Below are 24,687 nucleotides of genomic sequence, written 5' to 3'. Positions count from 1 at the left end.
CTTAAGGTGTGCTGTCAACTTGCTGGTGTATGCTCTTTCCAGTTTCTTTTTGGAGGCACTTAAAGCTAGTTACATAAGATTTTAAAAGGACAGATATGACTGACTAAATATATCTCTTGAGCTGTAAGAGCGTAGACCCTAGTGCATTCCAGGCTACAAGGTACCAATGTGTCATGGTCCTCTGAGGATCATGTGTTCTGCTCATGTTTGTCTCAGATTCAAGGATTCTGTTTTAGACCAACAACATTCTGTGACTGCCACATTTGAGCTTCAAAGAAATCAGCCAACAGTCAGCCACAGCTAGTTGAGACAAGTCACTGATATCTAGGTCTAATCAGTACAGATAAGATTATGACTGGAAGTTTAAAAGCCAGATGTTCTGCTGTGTTTATGAGAATACAGAGATCACTACTTCTCCAGGTTTGAAACCAGAGAGTATAAATAAGACACAACCCAAGGAGTTCTCAGAAATTCTGAGTCTGAGACCATTTCAGGGATGCTTCCCTACAGTGTCTGAAATAAAAACATTTCTTGAAATTGTATGGTTGTACTATTGAGGTTGTGTTTTATGAATACTGTTTTTGGAACCGCATGAACAAATTAGTAAACCATAATCTCACGCCTGAAATAGGAACTTCTTTTCTTTCTTTCCTTTACCCTGCACCCAGGAAGTGTCAGTCCATTTGGGGAATGTGTAAAGATTTTGGTTTATCCAAAAAATATATTCCAGCAAGTTGTCCAAAATAATGACAAATATAACAAAAGTATGAACTGTTCACTCTAGAACACAGGATGAGAAAAGCAACTCAGCCATGCTTATGAGCCAGTGCAGTGGTACAAATGGGGTCACTTGTTGAACAGATGTTCCATTTCCAGATGCTAGGAAGTATTCAGTAAGCTAATAGGAGAGTGATGGTCAAACCAAAGCCATCTATCTCCATCACACACACAGTCCTTGCTGGGGAGGGGGAGCAGGCAATGGCAAAGTAAAATATAAGAATATAAGAAGTGAGGCAATGAGCCGTGTGAAGGAAAAGAATGTGGGATGGAGAATAAAGAATGGTAAGCAACATCAGGGATGTTTTGCCATGGGTCCTTGCCCAGAGGTCTGTTTATGAAGAAAAGTGGCACCGCTGCTCAATCCTTCTGTGAAACTGTGAAATCATGGTGCTTGTATTTCCAGAGGATTAGGTTGTGCCAGGATAGTGCTTGCCTTCATCAAGGGCAGAGCAAAGATGGGGATCCCTCACCCCACTTTACTTCATGCTTTGTCTCAGCTGTCACAAACCTGAAGACCGAGTCCCTGAAGTTCTGCTATATTTCCTTCATGAGTATCTCATGGTACATTGTGACATTACCGTATGCGTAGTATTGCTTCATCAGTACAGGAGCTTATCAAGGTGCCGATTTTACCTTGAATGTGGATTAATAAGGTGAGGCAGTAATTGCTGTAATACAGGGAAAACCAGAAATAAAATGAAGTAAGAAACTTTCCCAAACACAAACCGATGATTGATAGAATTAATAGAGAGAGAAAATAAACTCCCATGTTTTGTATTTTGTTAAATCCAGATAAGGAAAAGTAAAAGAAGAGAGGACAGGCCCACAACAACCTGACCTTCCCCAAAATAAATGTGAATGAAAAGACAGTATTACTTTAAGCTTAGAGGGATATGTGCTTTCAAGAGTTGTTTTGTGGGTAGAATAATTAGGCTTCTAGATTCACCCACTTAAAAATATCTCAACACTAAGTACTTTTAAATTAAATTTGAAAATATCTATTTTTATTTTATTATTGTGTGGGTGACAAAAAAAAAGATATTGTAGGTATTGAAGAGGGGGTCTCTGGGACGAGTGGGGGTACAAAAGGGAAACAAGAATGTGATGCAATTCTATTTACTTAAAATATGTTTTTAAATGTTAACAAATTCAAATAAATTGAAATCATGTAACTTTTCTCATCCTAATGCAATAAAACTTAAAAAGAAAAGATATGACAAATGTCTAGAAGTGGAGCTGAATCCATTCCCTATTTGCTGATTGCTTCCAAAACCAAAATATATTGACTCCAAAGCATACAGAAATCAGGTCATAGCCAGGCGGTGGTGGCACATGCCTTTAATCCCAGCACGTGGGAGGCAGAGGCAGGCAGATTTCTGAGTTTGAGGCCAGCCTGGTCTACAGAGTGGGTTCCAGGACAGCCAGGGCTATACAGAGAAACCCTGTCTCAAAAAACAAAAAAAAGAGAACAGAAATCAGGTCATGAAATTAACTGAAGGCCTTAGCAATTTAGCACAGAGCAACCTCTTCCCTGCTTAGAAATAGACTCATGTTCCCTTTGTCTTTTAGAATGAGTCTAAACTCATTAGTGCTATACTCAGAGCTTTGACTCCAAACATTAACTAACATTAAATTACATTAGCCTAATTTGTAATTCAATGTACAGCTCTGCCTTGTATTGTACTCCTGGCCTAAAAAATGGAAATTTTATGTTCATATCTATATTTTATTAACCATCCTTCCCCCCATCTACCTCTCAGCTTAGTTCTGCAGGTTCTTTAAGTCTGTATTTAAAATATTTTCCCCTTGCTACTTCATACTGCCTACTTCTGCCCTTATCTCTAAAGCCCAGAGCCTAAGCCAACACTGAGTCACATGCTTTGCAGACCTCTATCACTAGAAATAAAATCCTCTCTAACTCTGTAGGGCTCGTACTTCTCTGTCTCTGCTGTTAAAACTGTTAATCTCTGAAGCTTATTAGAAATTAACAGAAATCATCTGCCCACTGCTACAGTGGAAAAAAAGATGTGGGCATAGAAAGTAAGGTGTCCCCTAAAATGTTATGCTCTGTGTGGTGCAGAAGATTATAAACAATATCCGTATTTCCAGTTTTGAAAGTGTGTGCTCAGTAACCATATGGCAAGCATAAATGAAAAATAATAAACACTGCTGTATAGACACAGGCAGCAGAAATGTTGCAAAACTTCAAGCCAAGTGACAACATAGGAAAGAGGCAGCTGCAGTGGCCTGATTGAGAGCAGACGAAGGTGGCATTACTAAATTTGGAGTTTACAGCAGTCCACAGAAAAGCACTAGGAAATAGTCAGCTGAAATTCACAACAGAACTTCTACTTGTTCATCCCACCATAGGTTTTATACCATGGAACTGAGCGGGCCAAACCAACCTTCAATGGAAAGAGGTTATCACGTCTGTCATTCTCAAAGGCACAATGTCTTAATATCCTTAGCACTTTGCTGTTTTCCTTTCTTCCACAGAGTTAAAAGTTCATCGTACCCTAGGACAGGGAGATTAGGAGAAAAAGTAAATACACTGAGACCTGAGACAAAGAAGCCTCCCCTGCCCAGAGTCTGCTTTCAGCAAGTTTAAGAGCATCATGTGGCAATTCGCCAACATTCACGATGTCTTTAGGAGAGAAACCCTAAGTCGGTGTTAATGATGGTTCAAGATCTTTCGGGGACCCAGGCTCACAGGAGGATACATCTTCTGAAGTGGGAGATCCTTCCACTCCCAAGGTTACTAGCGCATCATGACGGCTCTTAGGTGAACTTGATTATCTCATATAGTATCCTGTTCAGAGAGAAAGCCACCAGAGAGTTTTGGCTTCTATGCCATTTCATCCAGAGGTTCAGGAGAGGGATGGTGAAGACAGATGCTTAGGGAATCTTTCCACTACATGCGACATCTTCCATCTCCTACCCCTTAAGAAACGCGTTTGTTGTTATAGAGTTGGTAATTAAAGTCAGGGACTTATGAGAGAATCATAACATCAAGCCACACCCCAGTGCAAGAAATTCATTACATGTCTGGTGTTCTGATATATTTACTTAATGGGCAAACAGATGAAGCTTGAAGATACTATAGACTATGATGGCCTGAGGAAAAGACGATAGTGATGATGCGCCCTCTAGTGGTATATGAGTATAGAAAGATATCTCATAAGCTAACGTTGCTTCCTAAATCCAAGTAAGTCAGTTCATTGAAACAACGCAGTTTATTGACTTTACTCTTATTGGCCCACAGGTGTGTTACTGAAGACACTTTTGTTACAGGACATGGAAGTTTTAAGCTAGTACTGAATTGGAAGTTTCCTCCATGCTGGCTAGTTTCCTGGTGCCAGAAGGTCCTCTGCAAGCTGAGGAGGGAGAAAAGTTCTTAAGAGTCTTCCTCAGCTCTGCACCCTGTAAGCTACAATGGCAGCCAGCCTGACAGAAGAGGCCATTGGTGTGATAGCAGCACTAATGTTACAGAGGTCAACTACTCTTTGACTGGACTATGGGCCCACTCCAAAGAGGACACAATTCATATGTCATACTATAAACTGGGCCAAGAACCTGTAGCTGGAGGGAGGGTCATCCCAAGGGAGGGCCTAGTGCTATTATTTTGCTAAATGACACAGTATAAAACCACCTTGTAGCTCAATGCTGATCAATTAGTGCAGCTGTCAGCCTTCATCAGAAAACTTTTTGCAGGGAGGGGCAATTTATACAAAGTCTTCTTAGTGGTCAAAGTGTGGAGAACAAGTAGACCTCAGAGTTCTAAATCTTAGATGGACATCTCTATCACCATACCACACCAAATCAAACTAGGCTCAGTGTACATGGGGAAAGAGCTGAGAGAAAGCCTGAAGGAGCCAGAGGTGGGGGAAGACTGCTATAAATCTGTGTCTTTTGAACAAAATAGGACCTTTGCACTCCTGAACTCACAGACCTGGAATTAGCTACATAAAACCTGCATATGATCAAACCAGTCAACATGCCTTCAGGGATTTGGGGGAAGGGCACACAAGGTCCCACTTCTAGCTGAATAGCTGTTGGCAGAGCATGGCTTCGGGGGTCGGGGGGAAGAGTAGTTTTTCTGTGGGAGTTTGGTCCAAGGTAGGTTTTCCATGTTTAAGCGAATGGCCCCATACCCATGTGCATATGTGCAGCTATAAGACTAAATGGTCACAGTGAATTAAATAAAAAAGGACATAAACTTGGTATCCTTCTAGCATTCTAGGATGGATTAGAGATGGGGACTAGGGAATGAATATAACCAAAATATATCTGTGAAATTCTCAAGGAATAAATAAAAATACTACTGAAAAATAGAAGTAGAATTTGGATTAATTTTTTGGGGGGGAGAAAAAATTTATTCAGATTATACTTTCATAACCAAAGGAAGTTAGGAAAGGGACTCACACAGAACAGGGATTCACACAGGGCAGGGACTCACACAGGACAGGGACTCACGCAGGACAGGGACTCACTCACGCAGGGCAGGGACTCACACAGGACAGGGACTCACACAGGGCAGGGACTCACACAGGACAAGGACTCACACAGGGCAGGGACTCACACAGGACAGGGACTCACACAGGACAGGGACTCACACAGGACAGGGACTCACACAGGGCAGGGACTCACTCACTCAGGGCAGGGACTCACACAGGACAGGGACTCACACAGGGCAGGGACTCACTCACACAGGGCAGGGACTCACACAGGACAGGGACTCACACAGGACAGGGACTCACACAGGGCAGGAACTTGGAGACAGGAGTGGATGCAGAGGCCTGCTTCCCCTGGATTGCTCAGCTTCCTTTCTTTCTCTCTTTGTTTGTTTGTTTGTTTGTTTCTCTCTCTCTCTCTTCCTTTTTTGTGTTTAAATTCATTTTTTATTAAATATTTTCTTTATTAACATTTCAAATGATATCCCCTTTCCTGGTCTTTTCTTTGAGTTTGTTTATATAGTGGATTGCATTGATGGATTTCTGTATATTGAACCATCCCTGCATCCCTGGAATGAAGCCTACTTGATCATGATGGATGACCATTTTGATGTGTTCTTGGATTCAGTTTGCAAGAATTTTATTGAGTATTTTTGCATAAATATTCATAAGGGAAAATGGCCTGAAGTTCTTTCTCCTTCTTTGTTGGGTTTTTGTGTGGTTTTTGTATCAGAGTAATTGTGGCTTCATAGAATAAAATGGGTAGAGTACCTTCTGTTTCTATTTTGTGGAATAGTTTGAGGAGTATTGGTATTAGATCTTCTTTGAAGGTTTGATAAAACTCTGCACTAAACCCATCTGGTCCTGGGCTTTTTTGGTTGGGAGACTATTAATGACTGTTTCTATTTCATTAGCAGATATGGGACTGTTTAGATCATTTATCTGATCTTGATTTAACTTTGGTATCTGGTATCTGTCTAGAAAATTGTCCATTTCATCCACTTTTTCCAGTTTTGTTGAGTATAAGCCTTTGTAGTAGGATCTCATGATTTTTTTTGGATTTCCTCAGTGTCTGCTATTATGTCTCCCCTTTCATTTCTGATTTTGTTAAATAAGATACTGTCTCTGTGCCCTCTAGGTAGTTTGGCTAAGCGTTTATCTATTTTGATGATTTTTCTCAAAGAACCAGCTCCTGGTTTGGTTGATTCTTTATATAGTTCTTTTTGTTTCTACTTGGTTGATTTCAGCCCTGAGTTTTATTATTTCCTGCAGTCTATTCCTCTTGGGTAAATTTGCTTCTTTTTGTTCTAGAGCTTTCAGATGTGCTGTCAAACTTCTAGTGTATGCTCTCTCCAGTTTCTTTTTGGAGGCATTCAGAGCTATGAGTTTTTCTCTTAGCACTGTTTTCATTGTGTCCCATAAGACTGGGTATGTTGTGTGCTTTGAGCTTTAGTAAGGTGTCTTTTATGAATTTAGATGACCTTGAATTTGGAGCATAGATGTTCAGAATTGAGACTTCATCTTAGTATATTTTACCTTTGATGACTATGAAGTGTCCCTCCTTATCTTTTTTGATAACTTTAGATTGAAAGTCAATTTTATTCAATATTAGAATCGCCACTCCAGCTTCTTTCTTGGGACCATTTGCTTAGAAATTTTTTTTCCAGTGTTTTACTCTGAGTAGTGCCTATCTTTGTCACTGAGGTTGGTTTCCTGTACGCAGCAAAATGTTGGGTCCTGTTTACGTCACCAGTCTGTTAGTCTATGTCTTTTTATTGGGGAATTGAGTCCACTGATACTAATAGATATTAAGGAAGAGAAATTGTTGCTTCCTGTTATTTTGTTGTTAGAGTTGGAATTCTGTTCATGTAGCTATCGTCTTTTAGTTTTGTCAAATTATTACTTTCTAGCTTTTTCTAGGGTATAGTTTCCCTCCTTGTGTTGGAGTTTTCCATTTATTATCCTTTGAAGGGCTGGGTTTTTGGAAAGATATTGTGTAAGTTTGGTTTTGTCATGGAATGCCTTGGTTTCTCCATCTATGGTAATTGAGAGTTTTGCTGAGTGTAGTAGCCTGGGCTTGTATTTGTGTTCTCTTAGGGTCTGTGTGACACCATCCCAGGCTTTCATAGTCTCTGGTGAGAAGTCTGGTATAATTTTGATCAGTTTGCCTTTATATGTTACTTGACCTTTTTCACTTACTGCTTTTAATAGTCTTTGTTTTGGGCATTTGGTATTTTGACTATTATGTGATGGGAGGAATTTCTTTTATGGTCCAAACTATTTGGAGTTCTGTAGGCTTCTTGTATGTTCATGGGCATCTTTTTCTTTAGGTTAGAAGTTTTCTTCTATAATTTTGTTGAAGATATTTTCTGGCCCATTACATTGGGAGTCTTCACTTTCTTCTATACCTATTATCCTTAGGTTTGGTCTTCTCATTGTGTCCTGGGTTTCCTGGATGCTTTGGGTTAGGACCTTTTTGCATTTTGTGTTTTCTATGGTATCTTTTGCCAAGAAGATTCTCTCTTCTGTCTCTTGTATTCTGTTGGTGATGCTTCCATCTATGGTTCCTGCCTTCTTTCCTAGGTTTTCTATCTCCAGAGTTGTCTCCCTTTGTTTCTACTCCCATTTTTAGATCAGTTCCTTTACCTGTTTGGTTGTGTTTTCCTATAATTCTTTAAGGGATTTTTATTTTTCCTCTTTAAGGGCTTCTATCTGTTTACCTGTGTTCTCCTGTAATTCTTTAAGAAAGTTATTTTTGTCCTTCTTAAAATACTCTATCAGCCTCATGAGATATGATTTTAAATCTAAATCTTGCTTTTCTGGTGTGTTGAGGTATCCAGGACTTGCTGTGGTGGGAGTACTGGGTTCTGATGATGCCAAGTAGTCTTGGTTTCTGTTGGTAAAGTTCTTGAATTTGCCTTTCGCCATCTGTTAATCTCTGGTGTTAGATGTTCTTGTTGTCTCTGGCTGGAGTTTGTTCCTCCTGTGGGTCTGTAAGCCTGTGTCAGCACTCCTGGGAGACCAGCTCTTTCCTGGAAAGACCTGTGCAGAGGTCCCTCTGGGTGCAGAGGACCCTGTCCTAGCTGCTCTGCTGCTTCTGCTGCCTGTGCCTCCTGCTAGCCCCAGCTTAGACAGTCACAGGAAAGAAAATGTCGGGCTCACCTGAGATCTGGGGTCAGAGCATTCCCTGACAAGCTCTGGAGACAATTCTCTGGAGACAAGCTCTCCGCTGACAGGAGTAGTGCACAGAGGGTTGTGGAATAGCAGCACCACCTCCTAGATATAGATGGAGGCAGGAGGGACCTTGTCCTTGCTGCTCTGTCTCTTCTGCTCTGGATTATTTTTTTTTAAAAATCTAACATTTTAAGTTATTAATACAGGAATCCATTGTTACAGATCCAATTGTCTCCCAGTTTCCTCTACTTTGTATTTTGAAGTTGCGGCCTCCACCCAAGTACCTCAGATTGTCACCTTCTCTTAGGTATGGTGATATCCTGCACAGTCAGTCCAAGTGAAGCTATACCCATTGGAGTAAAGCATTCAATAAACCTCCAGCCCAATATGACGATAGTCCTTATGGAAGAAGGAAAGTGAAGGGGATCAAGAATACCATGTGATCATTAATATCAAGTAAGGTCTTGCAAGTCAAAAATCAAAGAACACCAAAAGCTGACAGCAAAATACCAAAAGCAGGGAGACAAATGAGGACCAGAGCTCTGCCTGGCACCTTTCACGGGAATGTCATTCTGCCCTCACTAGGATCCTCAGTTTCTAGCCTCAGTGCTTTAAGGCAATCACCTCTGTCCTTTTTTGTTTGTTTGTTTGTTTGTTTGTTCTTGGTTTTTCAAGACAGGGTTTCTCTGTATAGCCCTGGCTGTCCTGGAGCTCACTCTGTAGACCAGGCTGGCCTCGAACTCAGAAATTTGCCCACCTCTGCCTCCCAAGTGCTGGGATTAAAGGCATGCACCACCACCCAGATCATCTCTGTCCTTTAAAATACTCAACTTGTGGCACTTTCTTAAAGCATCCTTAGGAAGCTGATAGATTCCCATTTCTTTAACATTAGTTGTAAACTTAATGAATTAGATTTCAAAAGATATCATGTATTTGTCTTGGGAAGTAATATATTTGAGGGTAATCAGTAAATATCCAGGCTAAAAGATACCATCTCGCAGATTTATTCCCATCTATAAAATGCAACATCTTTCATGCAAAACATTATGGAAACTTGGTTTCATTATACATTTGTACTGTTTCGTGGTTCCATCAAGTTGACGTGTTTCCCCCATCTGTCCTACCATCATTAAAATACTCCTTAGATAGGCAGTATTCGCACTTGTAGTGAAAATCACTTCCTGATCAGTGATTTTTGCATGGTCTTTTGTGTCCTTACTATACCTGCTGCGGTGGGTTAAAGGACAAATGCCCTTCAGTAGGCTCCCTTGATTGAATACTTGGTATCCTCATGTGGTATTCTTTGGGAGAAGCTGTGAAGCCTTTGGAAGAGAGTCTTGTTGGAAGAATTACATCACTGGGGATAGACTGCGGACACTTTTTGTTCACGGTCTCTGCTTTGTGCTTGCACTGGAGGATGTGAGCTCTCGGCTTCCTGTGACTGCTTCTGCTTCTGTGTCTGCAGCTTGCTGCCATGCTTCTATCCCCACTTTGACAGACTCTCACCCCTCCCTCTGAAACCATAGACCAAAATAAAGCTCGTTTCTCCGTATGGTTTTTTTGTTTGGTTTGGTTTGGTCATGGTGTTGATCACAGTAACAGAAAACAAACTAAGACAGCTGCTCTTTATGTCACAGATTCCTTGAGTGTCCTTGATTTGAACATTCTTATTAAGCTTTCTGGGGATTATGAGTCTCTTGCCCTTCAAAATGCCTGACACTTATTGCAAAAATACTCCTGGTATTCTCCAGAGAACTACAGACAATAAATGGGCTAGCCAGTGTTTTACAGCTCTTTCCTTTCAACATTACCTCCTGAATGGAGGAGAGAAGCTTACTTACAAGATTCAGGAGGTTAACAAAACTTACACAGTAGTTCAGTAGTTGTGGTTGGCTTCATTGTTTATATGCTTGCCTGTGTGACCTATCACCGTGTTTGCAAACAGTCTTGCTCTTCTTGGCCACCCACATCCATGTGTTCATGCCCTTCCTCCCTACGTGGGCCACATTGCAGGTGTCTTCCTTGGTTAACCCAGGGAGTCACCTGGGAAAAGATTCTTGGTCTCCAAAGGATGCCTTATCCTTCCCATATAGGTGATTCTTGCTCCTACTTGACAATGACTTTTCTTTTTAAAATTTTCTTATTATTTAAATGCATTTTATACATCAAATATATTAATAATATTGAGTATTTTGAGAATCAAATAATACATACAAAATTGTTCAACTTTTATATTCATATCCTTTCAAATCCTAAAAATATCATTAATGAATATTTAATACTATCCATAACAGATGATCCTTTAGCTAATGTTGAATACTAAATTGTTTCAAAACATACAAAATATTCTTTGGGAAATAAGCATAGTAAAATAGCATAAAATTATTAAAAATGAACCATTAAGAAATATATTCAAAAGCTCTTATATGATACCACATAACACAGTGAGGGAGTATTTAAAACACATTATATACCTGGGTATATTGTCTAACAATCAGTTTACTTAAAAAAGATTACCAGTGACCTTTCATACTGGCTCACTCAACCACATCATCACAATTCCTCATCACAGGAATGCCTCTTTATCCTGCTTTGGGCGTGGCATCTTAAGCTAAGCTCCTTTTATAGATGCTCTCATTACTCTTAGTTCCTGACACCTGCTCTGAATCACAGTGTCTGTCTACACATGACAAACACTGTTCTTGTTCTTACTCAGATGAAGTGCTTATGATGAAAATTCACATGGACAAGTAGTCCACTAGGGCTATTTAAAATGTGAAGACCTGGGTTTTGTGTGATGTATTTGGGTCCATGAAACAAATTAGTGACCACATAAACAAAAAATCAAGTCTCCCTAAGTGGCAGCTGTGTGACCTTGTCCCTCTAGTTCATTATTTTACCCACATGTTCATCACAATACATAATATATTGCTTTGGGAGAACATCATGGTAGCAAGAATTTGTAATCAAGGAGTCCTTTTATCTCATGGAAGACATGAGAGAAGTAAAAAACAGGCAAGATGGAGCTCCTCAATACATGTTCCTGTGACCTGCTTCTTCCAGCAAGGCCCTTTTTCCTAATGTTTTAATGCTTTCAGAGCCTACCAAAATAGTGCCACCATCTGTGGACCAACCTTTTGATAAATGAGCTGAGTACAGGGTCCCCAATGAAGGAGCTAGAGAAAGGACCCAAGGAGCTGAAGGGTTTGCAGCCCCTTAGGACGAACAACAATATGAACTAACTAGTACCCTCAGAGCTCCCAGGGACTAAACCACCAACCAAAGAGTACACATGGTAGGACTCATGGCTCCAGCACAGTGTGTATAGTAGAGGATGGCCAAGCCAGTCATCAATGGGAGGAGAGGCCCTTGGCCCTGTGAAGGTTCTTTGCCAAAGTGTAGGGGAATGCCAGAGACAGTAAGCAGGAGAGGGTGGGGTGGCGAGCAGGGGGAGGGGGGAGGGAACAGGGGTTTGTTCTTGTTATTTTTTTGGTTTTGGGTTTTGTTTTTTATTTTTATTTTTTGTTTATTTTTTTTTGGAGGGGAAACTGGGAAAGGAGATATTGTATGACATGTAAATAAAGAAAATATCTAATAAAAAAGTCATTCAGGACAACAAGGAAAAAAATAAAATAAAATCCTTCTGGGAAGGAGGGTGTGACTGTTAAAAAAAAAAACTTTTCGGAGGGGATCCATTAAATCTAGACCATAAGAATGACAGTTTATACAATTTTTCAATTGGTAGTAATTCATATCTTTCTATAAATGAAGAGATCTGAATTATGCCTAGGATTTTTTCCATGCCACAAATTTCTATGGTTCTTAGATGGTAAGGAAAATCTTGTGAATTCAATGATGTTGACCAAAGTGACAAAGTTATATGAAGCTATGAGTATTGTATTATAGCATCCCAGGGTTCCTGTACATCCACTGACTTGGGGAAGAAAATGTCTATGTACCACCAAAATCAGTTTTCAGTCATTGGTAGGTGCATTCCCATCAAAATGTGTACAACCTTGCAAGGAAAAAAAAAAGTCATCCTGGGAAGGTAACCATGCATAGTCCTCTTCAGCAATTGCCTCCTTCTCCCCCACAAAGCAGGGCTTCCCTAGCATAATCTAAGAATGACATCTCTGAGAGAGTCTTCCTGGGAAGGGAGATCTGTAGTTAAGAAAGATTAGGAGCTTGGCAACGTGCAATATATATCAACACATGGGAGGCTCCAGGACGCCCCAGGCACCTAGTATTGTTCAATATTCCTTAACTCCAGAATTCATCTTGAAGTCATCTCTAATCTCATCCTTGTTTCTGCACTGGAAAAGGTGTTGTGTTATGGAAGAAATGAGGCAAAGATCTGAAATGTTTATAGCACTGTCTTTGGTGTTTTCTGCTTAATTCATCTTCCTAGTTTATTGAACACTGCTATTTTTAATATTGAAAACATCATATATATATATATAGTAAGTTATACTAATTGAAGAGTACATACATACCACAGAAAAGGTATAATGTTTTTTAACTTCCTTGTACCTAGATCCTTTGGATTTCCATGAATAATTTTTTATGTACCCTACTCTCACCATTTTGGGTAGATAATGCAGACACATAATAAATATCACATATTCACAACAAACAAACAATGAACATGGGCTCATTTGCTTGTTTTCTTCTGTAGCAGTCTTTAAACTCTTACATTTTGTGACATTAATGTGGTTTTTTTTTTTTTTTTTTGAAGCTCTAGGATGAGGTAAAGTTAGGACTTTATGTTAATTTCCCCTGAGTTGTACTCAATATTATTGAGAAGTGGGGAATAATACATAATTTTGGGAGGAGTAAACAGATGATCAGTTTAGATGTAAATTTTATTTTATAAATCTATGTTTAATGTAGCAACACATTTTGTTATCTTTAATCTGTCTTATCAGGAGTTACACTCTGGTTCCTCACCCTAGGACAATCCTGCCTGTAACAGTCCTGACACATGAAGGCACTTTATCATCATGGGTCTAAATGAACAGAGGAACCACCCACTGACTCATCCACCAGAACCAGAACTTCAATCATATGAGTGGTCATTAGCACCTTCATTTGAGACTAGGAAGGGCAAGAAAGACTAAGCCAGGATCCCTGGGGTCACAGCTGCAACTTCAGATACAAACTATGTAGCTTAAATAGCAGGAATGTGTGGTGACCCCCCCCCAACCATGAAGTTATTTTCATTGCTACTTCATAATTGTAATTTTACTATGGTTATGAATTGTGCTGTAAATAGCTGACATGCAGGATATCTCTGATATGCGATTCTGTGAAAGGGCTGGTCGACCTCCAAAGGGGTCAGGACCCACAAGTTGAGAATTACTGTTTTAAGTCAAGATGTCATCGTAGTTGGTTCCTAGGACTCTGGAGGAAGGCTGCTCTCTAAGCCTTTCTCTTCAGCCTTTCTTTGCAATTGGTTGTATTATCCCTTTGTCTCCTCAGACATTGTCCCTCTGTGCACATTGGTGCCCAAATTTTCTCTTATAAAGACACCAACTGGCCTGGAGAGATGGCTCAACCATTAGATTGAGCTCTGGGTCCCCAATAGAGTTGACAAGGGAGTGAAGGAGCTGAGAGGGGTTGCAACTCCATGAAGGGAGCAACAGTGTCAACTGGTCAGACTCCCCCTGGAGCTCCTGGGGACTGTACAACCAACCGAAGAGTACACATGGAGGGAGCCATGGCTCTGGCAGAGGATGGCCTTGTTGGACATCAGTGGAAGGAAAAGCCCTTGGGCCTGAGGGTGTTCGATACCCCAGTGTAGGGGAATGCCAGGGCAGGAAGGTGGGAGTGGGTGAGTGGGTGGGTGAGTGGATGGGTGGGTCGGGGAGCACCCTCATAGAGGCAGGGGGAGGGACGATGGAGTAGGGGTTTCCGAAGGGGAGACCTGGAAAGGGGAAAACATTTGAAACGTAAATAAGGAAAATGTCCAATTAAAAAAAGAAAGAAACAAACAAACAAACCAGGCTGAAGAGATGGCTCAGCAGTCAAGAGCACTGACTACTCTTCCAGAGGTCCTGAGTTCAATTCCCAGCAAGCACATGGTGGCTCACAACCATCTGTAATGGGATCCAATGTCCTCTTCTGGTGTGCCTGAGGACAGCTACAGTGTACTCACATGTGAGACCATGAAAAGCAGCCTGTTTTCTGGTCAACCGGAGACCCAGCAGATAACTCTGCAAGGGATAGAAAGAAGTGTGCCATGCTCTGGACACTAGGCTCCTGACAGGAGGCCCCAGCTCCAAAATTCTGTGGCCATCAGTCCCTTAAGGCAACGCCCTAAGTCCCTGGTATTCTGTCTGGACCCCAACCCCACAGTTGCCTGACAACAGCCAGGAAGGCTCCTCCCCACAGTTACCTGGTTCTAGCCAGGTAGGCCCAGTTCACTATAAAAGGGGCCTGCTTGCCCACTCTTCCCTTTCTTAGTGTCTTACTCCCGCATGCTTTTCTCTTGCCCTCTTGCTCCCCCTTTCTCTGCATTCCCTTTCCCCCCTCTCTTCATGTGGCCATGGCTTCTCTTCTCTCTCCCTTTCTCTGCCTTTCTACAATAAACGCCTTAAAACCATGGACTGCCTCTTCTCATTGAGATCCCCCATGCAGGAGCAATGCAGCAGTTCTTCCTCTAAAGAGCAGCACATCTAATCTCCCACTTAGGCCTCCCAACATTCCCAGCCACGGCTTCCACCAAACCAAGTTAGCCGCCAGGCAAGCAAGGATACTCTCCTCTCTGTGGTAACCAGACAGAGCTCTCTCCTTCCTGCCCATCTCCCTTCGCCCTGGGCCAAAGCCTGCCTGCAAGCCCACACTCTGTTCTCAGCACTTCTGCAACATCCAGAGGGGTCTTCGAGGTCCAAGAGCTAGAACCTGCCATCCCCAGCCTCCATGTGGGCCTGGGGATCCCAGAGCCGGCTCTTCCAAGGCACCCAGCTGTGTCTGTGGTGCCCGGGACTCTGAGCCCAACTCTGACAGGTCCTCAGGGAACTCAGACTACACCCTCAGATTGGGGTCCCTCGGCTTCTCATGGCTGATGCATGCATGCCTGGAGGCCGCGTGGGGTGTGCAATCAAACTTCCCTAGTCCTGCCTTGCCCAGAGGCCATGAGACCTGAGCCAGATACAGGACCCCATTCTAACCCACACTCATACACATAAATAAATAAATCTTAAAAAAAGTTGTTAAAGACACCAACCATATTGGAATAAGGCCCACACTATTAATTTCACTTAAACTCAATTATATATAAAACTTATCTTTAATCAAGGGTGCACTGTGGGTGCTTTGGGTTAAGCCTCCAACATGTGAATGTGAACACATAATTTAATTCATAATATATGAGTTGTAATTCTGTTTTAGTATTTTTAATAATCCTCCCTAAGTCAATGTACTCACTCACCAATTGTAAGCTCCTTAAGGAAATGCAAGAGAGGAATCCTATGTGGCTGTCGCAGTTTGACATCTCGTTTACAAGAATGACACCCTATTCAAGAGGGTGTTTGACTATCCTGAATTACTTGCTGAAATTTCTTAAAACCAAAGTATGGGAGAGTGATCTGTAGATAACCAGATGGATCCATTGCCTTCCTGGCTTCCTCTTTGGGTTCTGCTAGCTCGCCTCCTTCCTTGACTGTTTTTTCATGTCTAGATATTCACCCTTTGACCCTCAAGGCTAATCCCGCCCCTCCTTTATTGCCCTGAGTTAGTTTCCTTTTCTGAGAATTCTTGTCTCTTACTCTACCTCTGTGAAAAATGAGCATACTGCATATAGAAACACACCTTCTATTCGGTGATTACAACTGCATTATTCTGATTTAACTTCAAAACTCTTCAAACATGAGAACACCTGCCAGACAGACTACTGAAGGGAAGAATTCTTTTCATGTTTTATAACCACCTCTGGTTGCATTTCTTGACTTAAGGAGAAGCCAACTGTTTTGCATGTAGAGGCGCAGTGTTTTGGCTTCACCATGCGTTCCTGTCGTTCCTGCAATGTCCGGGTACTGGTGGCTATTGTGTGTGGGCTGCTGACAGGCATTGTTTTGGGACTGGGCATCTGGAGGATGGTTGTAAGGATCAACAGAGGTAATGTCACCTGTTATAATCTACTGAGACAGAGAGTGGGTGTTGGGGGGATCTTGAACCTTTGACTCTGCTACCTGGTATTTCAGTGCGAGGGAAGTGCCCTTTACAGGCAATGGCTGCCTTCCACAATACCACTTAAGAATTGTAAGACGGTAGTCCATTGATGGCCAGTGGACAGCTTTATATATAAAATGTGTGTGTGTGTGTGTGTGTGTGTGTGTGTGTGTGTGTGAATAAGCAGGGTGAAGAATGAGTTTTGCATTAGCTTCTTTGTGCTATTTTAATTTGAGTCGATAGAATGAATAACAATAGAAAGTATAACAATGTGTATTTGGGTTTATTGAGCTAAATCTTATAAAGGTAAATAGTTGTGAACTCGGACTCCCAAACACCATGTACAGAATAGAAATTTATCTCAAGAAGGAAGCTTAGAGATGTTAGCACTAGAGTTGTGTGTGAAATGAACTTAGGTTTATAAACGAGTTTCCCATTTTGCTGGTGTAGAAAATTAGTTAAAGTTGAAAAAGTTAAAATGAATTTAAAGGTTACTTTCCTGCTGGTTCCAATGTGTTTGTAAGCGTCTTGCTGTGTTCCAGGCCTCATGGAGGAAATGGGGACAAAAGCACGGTCATGTGTAAAACGATGGGGTTAAAGCAAAGCCCTGGAGACCACAAAAATAAATTTTTAACTATCCTAACACTGCATCCCTTTGCCTCTGAAGATTTGCTATAAAGCAATGGTTCTCAACCTGTGTGTTGTGACCCCTTTGGGTACAAAATGACCCTTTCACAGGGGTCACCTAAGACTGCCTGCCAACATTACAATTCACAACAGTAGCGACACTTAGTTATGAAGTAGCAATGAAATAGTTTATGGTTTGGGGTCACCACAACATGAGGAACTGGATTACAGGGTTGCAGTGTTAAGAAGGTTGAGAAGCACTGCCATGAAGGGATTCAAAGCTGATTTGTAGACCATGTGAAACTGACTGACTAGAGGTGATTAAAGCCGGTAAGGAGGAGCAGTCTGCCCTCAAGGAAGGCAGAGAACTGCCCTGCAATGGTGCCAAGGTGGCAGAATCCCATGCAAGAGCAAATGTTTGCTATTGGCTGATGCTGAAGAGGTAGCATGGAATGGAGCCATCCCTACATTACCCCAACAGAATAGAATTCAGAGAATACCATATTGGCACATTCAGAGAACTTGAATAAGAAATTAAATAGGACAAAAGAATAAAATTTAAAACATTAACGTTTATAAGACATTAATTAATTCAGGTTTAAGAAAAACCATAAAGAGTCTCTCTCGATGTTACAAGCATTAAACGTGTAAGATCTCATTTAAAGGATGTATGCTTGAGAAAATGTCTTCCTTCTTGTTGCATTCATAGAGACTTCTGTTTTCAAAGCGAAACTTGTGACTTAGAAAGGACTCCTTTAAATCCAACCATTACAAGGACAAAGTACAAATCCAACATGAGGAACAATACTGAACAGAGGACAGAAAGTGCAAGTTAGTCAAAGGCGGAGGGGGAACTGCTTAAGTGTGGGCACACCCCTGAGCTGCTGGATGCCTTTGAAGGAAGTGAAGCATATTCATAGTTCTGTTTCTCAGAGGAGTAACATAGTAGCTCCTCAGAGCTCGGTGGTAGTTGGTCAGTTGGCTCTTTATATAAGGGATATCTCTCAGCTTTGGAGTAAAGACAAGAGAAAATTAGATAGTTGTCACTATCATTAACCAACAGAAAGGATGAAGACTGACGCTGTTTGCAGTATGTGTGCCTTGTAAATTTTATTTGGAATGCGCTTAAGCTCTGTTTACTTTTGTTTAGTTATGTTTGTTTCTGTTTACTCCAGTTCTATCCCACTTCCTTTTCATTAACTTCTTCTGGGTAGTTCATCTCTTTCCCTCCCATCTCCCTTCATTCTATTCATGTCATTACGGAGTATTTTCTCATTGGTTCCTTACTTGGTTATAAAGTTATCCTTATATTAAAATTTTTCTAAGAGACAGAGTTCATGCATATCTCAGAGAAACTGATCTATCTGTGAAAACCTTTTCTGCTTGTTTTTAAGATCTTATTTCTATATTTCGAAGTGTCCTGGAACTCACAATTTGTATCCCAGATGACATCGCGTTCATTGTATCCCACGTCAGTTTCAGGCATGACCCCACACTCCTGGCTAACAACAAATACATTATTTAGGGAAAAGTACATAAGTACATATACATTAAGTTATGTCCAAATTAATTTACTATATTCAAAATTAATTTCATATAAACAAAATGTATTTTTCATGAAAAAATGGTAACTTATTTGTGAACAACAGAAGAAAAGACCTTCTGTGCTTATAGAGGTTCACAGCTATCGTAGCATTCAGGAGGATGAGGTTCAGGGGTGGATGGAGCTCAAGGCCATAGTGAGCAGAAAAAGACAGTTTGAAGAAAAATAAACACAGAAGAAATAAAGAAAATTTCCAAGTTCTGTTTTGAGAAAGTTTCAATGAAATGGGTTTTATCGGGCCAGTGTAAACATTGGTTTTTATGCTTAATTTTTCTATACCTTACAATTTCAAACACTCTATGACCAAGATAGCATACATATCTTTTCTCACTTAATCTGGACAACCACGTTTTAAGGCAGGTATGTTCTGTTTGTGTTACATAAGGAGAAACTGGGGTTGACAGAAGATATTTGGATTTATATAGCTGTACAACGCTGGGTGTGAATTTGAACTTGGATCTTTATGGTCTCACTGGGTTTTGTTCTCAGGAGCACAAAAGACACTAGAGTAAATTATTTCACCATTTTGTTTTTCTTTCCACAAGATCTGAAAATCCCAATTCACATTGGTGTTGGAAGCCTGATTGCCCTGCTGCATTCTTTGGGAAGTCTGCTGCATTCCTGTTTGTTTTCTCCTGTAATAATGGTTCTGCCTGCGAAATATAAATTAGGAGTCAGGCTTCAGTTCCCAGGTTTCTGAGTCTTGGATCGTACCCATGCATTTCTGCTGGTGCAGTAACCCCATGCTTTGTAGTGGTCTGGGAGACTGCTCAAGGGCTTTCCCCAGCCTTGCAGCATCATAGTTTGTCTGCTTTGGTCCTCTAACTCAAAACAGCAGAAGAAACTTCCGTTGTTTAGTGTTTCCCATCCTAGCCACTGCCTAACTTCAAGGAAAGGCAAATTCATAAGAGTCAAAAAGTCACAAAATCAAATCAACTCTAATTATTCTAAGGGTAAGCTCCCCCCTCTTAAGTGAATCATTGGTTCAAATGTCGAAGAAGCACTGTAAGGCATGATCTATAGAATTCTAGCAACCTTCTGCGAGCAGATGGAACTTTTAAGTGTCCCATTTCTACTTCTGACCTCTTGTCAAAAGGTTACCAGCAGTTAAGGGTCTGGGTTCGACGGCGGACGATGCTGCACGAGCAGCTGAAGCTTCCTTTGGGTTGTCTGGGTAGCCCGTCATTTTTATATGACATCGATGGGACTATTAACCAATAGTGATATTATTTATTGCCAAGCGTAGTATATCATGCATGCTCTCTAACACAGGACTCCTAGGCATTTGACATTTCTTTGGGCAAAGAAAACTTTCAATAGTATTGATAGCTTGTAAAATTCCCAAATGGAGTTCTAGACTTGGTTTCTTCTCTGTAGTGAAAGTTGAGCTACAGCCACACCATTCATTTCACATGAACATCTCCTTTGATGGTTGAGGTCTCCAGCTGAATGTCTCCATTTCACCGACATTTTTCTAACCAGCCCAATACAAGTTCTTATTCTCAGTTCCTCTCTTTTTACATGCAGTTTTTTGCCATGGTTCTCTTTACTGGTCATTTCTTCAAATTGACTTTGTTGAAGAGAACAGAGGCCTGATTTAGAAACCTAATGGATTCCCTACAACTAATTTTGAGTTATTGAGATGGATAAATAAATCTTGTGTAGCTAAAAGGTAGACTTAGTCTATTAGGGTGACTGTAAGAAAATACTGAAGTAATTATACACAATAGTAATCTCTCTTCTTGCAGTTATGGGAACAGGGAGTCTGAGGAAAAGTGAGCAATAGTTTGAGTATCTTAAGAGGGTCTGTTTCTTGGTTCTAAGGTGTCTTCTTGTTGCATTTTATGTGTTGTAAATAAACAATACTGTTCTCTTCGTCCCTTTAGGGCATTAATCCCATCATGAAAAATCTACTCTCATGAACAAGTCACCTTTTTTAAAAAATTGCCATTTAATGCTATGATATTGGGAATTTGACTTCAACACATGAATTTTGAGAGAATGCATTCAGTCCGTGGCATGGATGAAGAACTCTCAAATAGTTGTGTTCAGAAATGAGATGACAAAGCTGGCAAATCCTCATGCTTTCCCTCAAAATAGCAAGAGAAATGCAGATTACGATGTTTAAAGATATTATTTTTGTTTTCTGCTGCTTCAAGCCACATGGCATATGACCATTAGACTCCAGGAATCATTAAGATCTTTCCCATTACAAATAGCCTCTTGTATACCCATATGGTCAGCAATCTCGTAGGGCACATTCATATTGGAAGAAATCTGTGTCTTCCCAGAACCCCAGCCTTTTCATAGTAGGTGTTCATAAAAACTGTCTAATATAGTTTTTATAAGGGATAGACATAAGAGGTCTACAGTGGTTGGCTTCATGGCTCTAACAGCAAGAGGCTTACAATGCAAGAACCAAGGAGGCTTTGAGACCCATCACACTTGACATTTAAAGTTAAATACAAACCTGTATTTCATTGCATTTCTCTCCTTTGATATTTACAAGCTCGAGCTAATCCTAATATAAACATACCCATATGTTCACAATACCATGTTGAGAGGGTTTCTTTGATTTCTCTTGAGAGGGCATCTCAGTCTCAACACACAATGGCAATGCCTTAACTAACTGTATCCTACAGTTATGGCTCTAAGAATTTCCTGCTTTCTGTTCCTGCCCTACACCAGATATAACCTTCCTTCCCCCACTTCAGGACAGACTTGTTCCTCAGCTGCCTAACATGGGGCTACAGAAGGTTTATAGAGTCTCAAACTCAAGGTCAGACTTTATAGCACTCATAATTCTCGTTCAATAGAAAGTGAATGTTATCAGGAAAAATCAAGGTGCGTTTACAGCTGTTCAGAGAATCATCTCTTTCTTTCCTTTTACTAAGTGTAGTACTTCCTGCAGAATCAGACTCAGTAATAAATCTAACTTGTGGAACACTAGGATCATTTTAGTGTTAAAAAACTGCAACAGTCCGAGGTGTTGTCTTATGAATAGAGGAAAGCATGTTTTAGGTGACTCGGGTGCTGCTCGCTTTCAACTTCCAGTTACAAGTCTCTGCCGTGCTCCTCCTTCCTCCTTTCCTGTTTCCCCACATGTCCATGTGCTAAGGATTTTTTAAAGACAAAATTATCCATGAAAAGGAAGAGAGTCTTATTCAAGGGATAAGTTTTGTTGTACAAGTGGCTTGAGGGACAGTGATCTGGATTATGTTAACATAAGAATCGGTGATGTCTATTGATCCCATTTCAAAAGCCATTGTCTTAAACAAAGGAGCTGGACTCTTGGTTTGGTGGATTATTCCTGAATTTCCAGGGATTAGATGTTTTTGGATATGGCCATCAGAGTGGGCCAGACTCTGTTGACAAGCTGTTAAAGATCCTTCCCAAATTCTGTGGCCAGGACTGTGTTTTTGAGATAAGAAAGAGACCACTAGAGCCAGACTACCTTGCTTTAAATCTCAACATGGCTGCTTACTACCCAAGTGACTGGGCATCGAAGTCAGTAATTCCATGCCTCAGTTTCCCCCTTAGTAATGATAACTTCTGCCTGGTGAAACTATTTTGAGAACTAAATGAGTCAATACCCTTGAAGATTTAAGATGATAACTTGTATCCTGTAAGCACTGAATCCACATGGACAAATGTTTTCTAATTTATGAAGTTTTATGTCATTCAGTGCTGAGCAGTTTCATCCTTGAATTATACCTAGAATGGATACCACTGAGCCACATTGGACCTTTGGATTGAGACTTAAGTTATCACACCAAAACTCTGCAGGAGGTTTAATCATTAAGTTAAATTGACTAGCTGAAAAGAAAAACAGAAAGAGCTCCAAGAACAACCATGGAATATTTGCTTTCAATATCTATGCTACTTCACCAGCAGAAAAAAGCTTATTAAAATATTTATTACATTAATTGAAAATGTTAACCCAGTAGTTAACATTGAACAGCCTTTATCTTAACAAAAGCTATACTGGATGTGCTTTCTTTACATATATCTTCCAGGCTTTGTCTCTCTCTTCCCTGCTTTTCTCTACAATGAATACATTTTACTAAACATGACCAGCCTAATGTCTTCCTTTTGTCTCAACTGTATGAGTAATTATATGAGCAAACTATTTCATCTTTCATATGTATGTATTTTTATGATAGAGCCTTAAAGATGGTAGCACTACTTTGGGTGGCATTTTGTGTCATTTGAGTACCTTAGAAACTAAGATTCTGAAGTGGGTAGTACACAGAGTTAAATGTACCATAAAAACAGAAGAGTGGACAGTCCATCTTGAATTAGATGTCTTTAACTGGAATTCCAATGACAGAGAAGCCATTGAGCCAATACTTATTAACCTTCTACTCATTAGGAATGCTCTGAGATCTAGAGATACAAGCTATGACCTTGATTCAAAATATCCTTTAATGATAAGACTTGTTATTAAAAATCAGAATGACTGAGACTAGGCATGGGTAGATGTTTCTTCCTGCTTATTGAATGTATACAAATTGTAACTAAATTTTCAAACACACCAACAGGCTTCCATTCCTAAGGGAAATTCCAGGGGACAGAAACACTGTAAAGTTACCATAATGATAAGTAGGTCCTGTCATAAACTCTAGAGGTTATGGGAGCAGAAGCTGGACTCAAGCCACCAGCATGACACCTGAAGCCGTCAGGTGTCACCTTAGCCATAAAAAGGAGATTAGAAAATTTCTGTTCCCTGTGCCACTAAAACATTGGATAATTCTCATGATCTACCTTTCTTGTTATGGTGGTAGATTTGAGATGGGGTCTCATGTAGCCCATGTAAGCAAGCAGCTAACCTAGGCCTGGATTACCTTGAACTCCTGGTCTTTCTACTGGGATTATAGGCCTGTGAGCTTGTCTTGAAGGTGCTTTCTGGGATCCTTTCATCCTCCACCCCATAGAATTTTGAAGTTCTTCTATGTCCCTTTTTCAGGTAAAAAAAAAAAAAAATCTATCTTAACTTATCCTGACCCTCTTTTTTCCAGCTTACACAGGGGCTAACTCTACTTCACCACTTACACAGAAATCCTTTGAGCTTTAGGAATTAAGAAAAGAGTCAGCTGATGGTGGCACATGCCTTTAATTCCAGCACTCAGAAGGTGGAGTCAGGCATATCTCTGAGTGTGAGGCTAGCCTGGTCTATTGAGATAGTTCCAAGATATCCAGAGCTACACAGAGAAAGCCTGTCTCAGCTAGATAGAAAGAAAGAAAAAAAGAAAGAAAAAAAGAAAGAAAGAAAGAAAGAAAGAAAGAAAGAAAGAAAGAAAGAAAGAAAGGTAGATAGATAGGAAAAGAAATAGCAATTTCTAAAACAAGTGTGTTTGGTGATAATATTTTATGACAGGAAGAACAAAAGTATCACAGAATTGTTTTGAAGTCTCATGTATACATTTTACTTTAGTGGTCTTCATAAGATATCTAAAGTTTTATTGCTGCTCCCAAGGCCACCAAGATTTTCTTCTATTACTTTTACACAAACTACAGAGTTCATGATCTATTCTGAAATAATTTTTGAAAGCTGAAGATCTATGTTTAGATCTGTTATTGTTTTTCTGTTCCTAGCTGTCCTGCAACATTTATTGAGAAATTAGCTTTTCTGTACTGAACATACTGCCCCTTTCTCAAACATCACCTGGGTGTTCTGAAGTAGTCCGTGTATGAACTCTATTCCATTCGATAGGTGACTTAGTTATGATAGTGAGGAGTAAGGCAGTGTTCCCCTAAAACCTTGTATCTTAGTTAGGGTTTTACTGCTATGAACAGACACCATGACCAAGGCAACTTTTCTAAGGACAACATTTAATTGGGGCAGGCTTACAGGTTCAGAGGTTCAGTCCAGTATCATCAAGG

The 24,687-nt window shown here is 40.4% G+C and overlaps 1 protein-coding gene across 2 annotated transcripts in view; it reads left to right on the top strand.

The window, feature by feature from the left end:
- The first annotated feature begins 16,405 nt into the window (after positions 1 to 16,405).
- Adgrg7 (adhesion G protein-coupled receptor G7) overlaps positions 16,406 to 24,687 on the top strand; it is a 74,512-nt gene continuing 66,230 nt past the window's right edge. For both annotated transcript variants that reach the window (XM_031364126.1, XM_031364127.1), the window contains exon 1: positions 16,406 to 16,520. In XM_031364126.1, the coding sequence (XP_031219986.1) occupies positions 16,406 to 16,520 (115 nt within the window). The remainder of the gene's footprint in view (positions 16,521 to 24,687) is intronic.

Source organism: Mastomys coucha, unplaced genomic scaffold (assembly GCF_008632895.1).
Source record: "Mastomys coucha isolate ucsf_1 unplaced genomic scaffold, UCSF_Mcou_1 pScaffold12, whole genome shotgun sequence".
Taxonomy (NCBI): Eukaryota; Metazoa; Chordata; class Mammalia; order Rodentia; family Muridae; genus Mastomys; species Mastomys coucha.
This window is presented reverse-complemented; position numbering and strand designations above follow the sequence as displayed.